Below are 6751 nucleotides of genomic sequence, written 5' to 3'. Positions count from 1 at the left end.
CTAACAGAGAAATTAGAAATCCTGACAAATTCAGATCAAATTAGAAACAATAAACTAAAGAAATATCCCTCAGTACACAGAGCTGAGTTCTGTTTCATTTTAATGTGCATCACAGCTTGTTTCAGTGAGTTAAAGTAATTCTTACTTTAATTTAAAGATATTTTCCCATCAGGCTTTTAGGGGCAACACAGTTATCAATATTATCTGTCTTTCAAAATTAACTATAATGATTTTATGTTACTTTTACTTTGAAGCACTTTAGGTAAAAAAAAACACAAAATACAATTATAGTTTTATTAAAAAAACATAAGTCAGAGTTTCTGAGGTGAAGCAGATGTTTCCAGTGTTCTCATGACATCTGTACAGATCTGACTACACAGACAACTTGACACTCAACTGAAGTTCTAACGTGGAAATTCAACTGAACAAATTGATGAAACGTCTACTTGCTCACAGCACTAACGGACCAGAATCCATCTGCAGGAAAACAACCACCAGCTTCGGATGGCTCGGTTCATTACTTCAGACAGAAAAGTCGACGTTTGGTTCCTTTATTTGGGCTGCGACTCACAGCAGAGAACAAATAAAACTCACTGATGGTGCGTTCGTGGACTCTCAACAACCCAGATTGTGCCTGTGAGATGCAGTAAAAGAAAACGCAAAAAGAGTCCGTCCTCAATGCCGAATGGACTTACGATGCTTTTAAGAAATGTGAATGTTCGGATGTCCGAGCATCGTTGAATGCACCAGAAATATTTTACAATAAAAGATCTTTAACTTTACAGTGAAATAAATGTGACACCAGAGATGAACTCAGTCCTTCATCCGACATCATGAACAAACAGAGCACAGCTCCACCAGCAGGCTGAGACGGGTCGTTAGTCTTTTTTATTTCCGTCCAGCTTCTCAGCTTCTTCTTCTTCTTCTTCTTCTTCTTCTTCTTCTTCTTCTTCTTCTTCTTCTTCTTCTTCTTCTTCAGGTGTTTTTGTGTCACTGAACGCTCTTGCTCTCCAGCTGTCTGGGCAGCTTCCTGCGGTCCTTTCCAGCGTTCCTCTTCCTCTTCTTGCTCAGGAAGCTCTCCAGTTTGCCGCTCTTCTTCAGCTCCTGGTATTTTTCGGCCAGCTGCAGCTTCTTCTTGTCAGCTGCAAAAAGAACAACAAAGAAGAGTTCAACTAAATTCAGCGTCTCCACCTTATTCATTCCGTTCGTGGTGAAAATGAAGACGAAACATTCAGCGTGAACTCGTTCTTACAGTTCTTGAGGAAGAACGGTCGTTCGCCCTGATTGGCTCGCTCTCTCTGCTGCCTCTTGAACTGCAGCTCTCTCTCTCTCTGCTCTTCTCGGTTCTTCCTCGCTCGCTCCTGGTTGTCCTGCAGAGAGAGAGAAGTCACGGTTCAGACATTTAAAACAGACTCACTGCATCCACAGCATCACGGAGCTTTTATTGTGAAACACCAAGCTTAACCGCAGGTCGGCTTTGGACAATTTGTACTTGAACCTGACAGACCTGCAGGTGTTGAAGAGACGACCAAACATTCACCGATTTGTGCAAAATGTGGAACCACAAAGCTCGTAGTGGATCATTCAGGAGGGTTTAAACCAACAGTCAGTGGGTCGTATTTGAGGCAACACTCAGACTCACCATCCTCTTCAGAAGGAACTCGAGTTTCTCCTTCTTCTGGACGTTCGTCTTCTTCGTCTTCTTCAGCTTCTTCTGGACGATCTGCAGACGAACAACACCGTTACGTTCATTTTCAGTCCAACTCGCTGACATTGAAACCTGCGACAGGACACAGGTGTTCTCTATTCTTGAGTCGGGTTCGAAACCAGCTGTGATCCGGAGCGCTCTCACCTCTCTCTCTCTCTGTTTGATGTCATTGATGAATTTAAACGTCTTCTCAAAAATCTCGGGTTTGTATTCTCCGGACAGGTCGTCGAATCGAGGATCTCTCGACGTCTTTAAAGAGAAAAAACAAGACGGGGAACAGAATAATTAAAGCGTGTGTAAGAACACAGACCGTGTGTCGTCTGTAGATCTTCACTCACCGGCTTCCTGACGGAGACGACCTGACGGAGGAACGGAGCCCGCCTCTTGGCTGAAATCTCCATCGGCCTGAAAACACAAAACACGCAAACGCTCTAGAACACACTCTAGAGGGGTAAAAATACGAAAAGACGGAGCGGCTGTCTGCGGTCGCTGAGACGGCTCACCTGTTCTTGTTCAGTCGCTTCTTTCTGCTGGCGCCTCGGCTCTCGCTGCTGCCGTACGCCACCTCGTTGTAAACTTTGGTTCCCACTTTGTTCTGCAGCTTCATGACATCCTCGAAGGACATGCTGGAGAGTTCTGGGCGGGTCAGAGAACAGAGAGAGAGTCACGTTTTACAGAGAAGGCCGTCGCCGTCACTGTACGCCAAGTAAACGTCAGCGCCGGTTTGATGGAAACCGTAGATTAGAGGTCGATAGAGGTCGTTATTCCAGTCAAGTTGCAGTTTGTCCCCGTGTGAAATGGTCATAATTAGCTCATGGATTATTGAGTTGTGACCAAAGGAATGTCGTGCTGTTTTTGTTTTGTTTGTTGTGTAGCGAATGGGCTACAGCTGAACTTTGTTGTACATCACTGTGTTGCATAATGACCATAAACGATCCAAGTGGACGTTTGTGCCAAATTTAAAGAAATCCCCTCAAGGCGTTACAGAGAATGGACGAAATGCTCACGATTATGATCTGTTCTCAGGAATCTCAGAGGGATTATTCTGGTTAAATAAATGAATAATATACTTAAGAGACTCGGGGCTCCACAGTAATGATTAATTGACAACTAATTCTCTGCCCTTGGTTGCCATCAGTGGCAATCTCTTTTTAACATAATAAAAATAAATAAAAAACTGGGACAGCAAACAGCTAAATGTAGCAAACCCAAAATAAAAATGTGTTTAAAACATTTGCTGCATTAACGATATTTAAATATATTTTAAGAGGAGATGATTCTTATTAACCTTAAATGTTAAAACAGGATCAGCGTCAGAGCAGAGCAGCTTTGCACTTAAATCAACACTTCAATTAAATCAATTAAAAGTCCCCAAAAACTCACCTTTCTTAATGTCGTCTCTCGTCTGGATCTCGCCGCTACCGCCGGCCTCCTCTGGACCTTCATCGACAACTTCCTCGGAGGCTTCACTGTCTTCTTCCTCCTCCTCCTCCTCCTCCTCCTCCTCTTCTTCCTCACCACCATCCGATCCCTCCTCGCCTCCCTCCTCCTCCTCCTCAGCACCGCCATCGGACCCCTCTTCCTCTTCGTCCTCCTCGCTGACTTCTTCCTCTCCTCCGTGGTGTGGCTCCTCCTCCTCAGCTCCTCTTCCTCTTTCAGTGAGCAGAGCGAAGTTCCTCTCCACGTCCGAGTCTTCCTCACCGCTGCTGCTGCTGCTGCTCGCCGCCATATTCTTCTTTTCTGAGACTTTCACCTCCCGCCGCGGCTTCTCTTTCCCCTTCATCGCGGTTTCTGTGGTTCTGGGAGATGAAGACGGTGGAAAACCAGAGAAGTGTTAGAATTGATGGCAGTTTGGGACAGAAGATGCTACTTTATACTTCTCCTCCACTACATCTCAGAGGTAAATATTGTACTTTTTACTACATTTGTCTGACAGCTTTAGTTACAGTTCTTCATCTCCTTCCTGTCCAGTGAAAACCTCATGTCTCCAGATGTGTTGATGTTGAATGTTTGTGATAAACTGAAGGATGAAATGTTCCTTTATGTGTTGATGAAAGTCAGTAAGAGGATAAGATTCATGCCTCCATCTTTTCTTTGTCAGTGCTCTAAAGAAAATGATGGAAAGATGTTTTGCAATTTCTTATTAACATGATTTGGTATTATTTTATGAAAATTTGAACTGTACATGATCTTGTACCAATAAACAGGCCGTAAAACTTAAAACATACAATTATAAATTCTGCCATAAATATTTATTTTTAATTATTGATTTACTTATTTTGATTTGGAAAATTATTTTCTATGTATTACATTCATTTTCTTATTTTTCCCAATTTCTTTAGTTTTGAATGAATGATTTTGCACTTGCAATTTGCAAAAAAAATATTTATATATTTTTTTTAAAAAGGAAGATTCCGCGCCATCTTGGATTTTTACATTCGTTGTAATAAGGACTCCGTACAAAATACAGCGTTTTGTGACTTCCTATCGGGTTTACAGGTATAAAAACAGGGCAGCATACGATGTAAGATATGTTAGGGTATCGATTAAGAGTTACACTTGGATTCGGGATCGTTTCTGCACAGTTGTGATGCAGATTTTGTAGAAATATTAATGTTTTATTTTGTTAACTTGGTGTCACTAACGTTGTTTACTCGGCGTCAACTCGTAACGGAAAGTAGTCCGGAGCGACGTAAACATGTCGTCCACATTACGGACAAGAGGCTCAAAGTGGTTCAGATGACAACAATGTCTATTTACCTGCTTATCAAGTTATTGAAGTCCTCTTATGCTGAGCTCTGTAATCCACGTGTGTTCGTGTTGGCTGCAAATTTCACTCCAGGAAGATAAACGGAACTCTTCCGGTTTCAAAATAAATGTTTCACCGAATTGTTTGACGGGTTAGGACAACATTAAGGAACAAATGTGTTGCCATTTCATCCAGGCATATTTATTTTAACACAGATGTCTTCTCTGGTTTATTATTGTTCTGCTTCTCGTTAGGTATAATTTTCTTACACTGTTATTTGGTAGGGAAAATACTAACTTCCTGCACAGTGCTGCCCTCTGCTGGTCAGACACAGCTATTACCGCATTAATTAACCATTCGTTTTAAAATTAAACTCTCCTTACATTTTTCTCTACAAACATCTACAATAAACGTATATTCATTACCTGTATCAACTCTGAATGTGTTTGTATTATTTTTAAATGAGTCCATCTGATGGTTTTATTGATGCACTGTGACCGTGTTTGTTTCCTTGCAGGTAAATCAAAATACATATGAAATGAAAATATACACATATTGATTTTGTTTATTTTGCACCTGGAGGTATCTGTTATTACTGCTTAGTTATTGTGTTGTCCAATCCCATTATCCACACCTATGGTCCACAGCTCCATAACGGACTGATGGTGCTTCTCTCCGTCCAGAACCAAAGTGCTGACATATTATGGGGTTATTTCTGTCTTTATTATGTAATCAAACAACTTTCCACACTGCAATACAAAAAATAGTTTAATGAATACTGGTGGAGTAAAATATATATATATATTGGCTTTTAAAATGTAGTAAGTTAAGCATAAGTGACTCCAAAGAAATAAAGATGAAGATGACCGGATTAACTTTAGGACCTGAATAAACAGGCAAAAATAATTATGGTGAATTTCTAGGATTTTATGTTTCACACCCTAACGAGAGAAACGAGGAGGAGTTTATTCTCGTTGCCAGGAGATCCCGGTGACGATCTTCGTCAATTTCTACTATTAGAACCGGAATATTGGCAACAAGCCCTTCAAAATAAAAACGCGTAAAAGTTTATATTTCAAACGACAGTGGTAAAAAAAAACCTGCAGAACTCAGAAACGTATTATTATTCTTCTAGGAATAATACTCTTGTTTTCACATATACTGGATATATATTTGAATTAAATGCCCTTTTATAGGAATTAGTCAATTAGTTTGAGTCCACATTAGGGGAAAGAAAGCAGACTTTCACATCAGTACAATTTCGAGCTATTCCACTCCACAGCCAAATATTTTACTTTTTATTCGGCTACATTTATTTAACAGCTTCACTTACAAGTTACATTGCTGATTCAGATTACAAATCAAAGTCAACTATTAAATCATGAACTATTGTTAAACGCATATACTTTACCTTAGCCACCCGCCTTCACCAACTGAAACATTAACTATTCTTACATATGAATCAATAATTATAATTTAATAACACAATATTTATATATGGAGCTTTTTGCATAACGAGTACTTTTATTTGTGGTACTTTAATTATATGTTGATGCTAATACTTCTATAGACATTTTTAATGCAGGACTTTTGCTAGCAAGAGTATTTTTTATCCTGTGGTATTAGGCTTCTACTTTTAATTACGTTTTACTTTAAGTTAAAGATCTTTAATACTTCCTCCACTATACTGCCTTTTAGTAATTATTAATTTCAATTAGATTCATCATTGATCTATTTACCATTTATGTATTATGTATCTATTTATCACATTTTCTTTATCATTGTCTATGGTTTTATTATTTTGATGTACTATTATTGATTCAAAGATCTGGAACCAGGATACTGTAATCTAACAAATCCGGACTTTTATTGTGAAAACTCGTCCCGGAAGTGTTGTTCTGCTCTCCAGCGGAGCGCCGGCTGGTGACCGGTCTGCGTTGATTGAATGGTTTTGATCCAAACACGCTCACAAGTCAGACGGATCCTGGATGTTGAGCAGGATTAGCGCTCAGCGGGAGAGCTGCTGCAGCTTTGTCATCAAAACTACTCACGTTTTATTTTGTATGCGGTGTTTTTGTTATTGTCCTGCAGCCTCATGCACAGCTTCTGCGAAAGCATCCTCTTTTCTTCTTCTTCTTCTCTCCAGAGGGATCGGACCGCAGACAGAGGGAATTAAAGGCCCGCTGGTTCACTGCAACAGGTCGAGGAGGAGCTGATATTTATATATTTATATATTTATACTATAATGGTAATAAAGATGAGTGTGATGTGAATGAAGCGGACAGAGGAGACAC

General features: G+C 40.1%; 1 protein-coding gene across 2 annotated transcripts; it reads right to left on the bottom strand.

Moving 5' to 3' along the window:
- Positions 1 to 280: 280 nt before the first annotated feature.
- rrp36 (ribosomal RNA processing 36) lies at positions 281 to 4577 on the bottom strand. 2 transcript variants are annotated; one of them, XM_079159985.1, is made up of 9 exons: positions 4469 to 4577; positions 3092 to 3507; positions 2212 to 2344; positions 2047 to 2113; positions 1853 to 1957; positions 1643 to 1723; positions 1253 to 1370; positions 978 to 1142; positions 281 to 944 (listed from the first exon to the last, which is right to left on the bottom strand). In XM_079159985.1, exons 2-8 carry the CDS (start codon positions 3489 to 3491, stop codon positions 991 to 993), a joined length of 1056 nt encoding a protein of 351 aa, XP_079016111.1. In that variant the 5' UTR covers positions 3492 to 3507; positions 4469 to 4577; the 3' UTR covers positions 281 to 944; positions 978 to 990. The 2 variants fall into 2 exon arrangements, with proteins under 2 accessions (XP_079016111.1, XP_079016110.1); XM_079159984.1 differs by having other exon boundaries at positions 281 to 1142.
- Positions 4578 to 6751: the final 2174 nt, after the last annotated feature.

This window comes from Pholis gunnellus (assembly GCF_910591455.1).
Source record: "Pholis gunnellus genome assembly, chromosome: 5".
NCBI classification, from domain to species: Eukaryota; Metazoa; Chordata; class Actinopteri; order Perciformes; family Pholidae; genus Pholis; species Pholis gunnellus.
The sequence above is the reverse complement of the archived record's forward strand: the minus strand, read 5'-3'. Positions and strand labels throughout refer to the sequence as shown.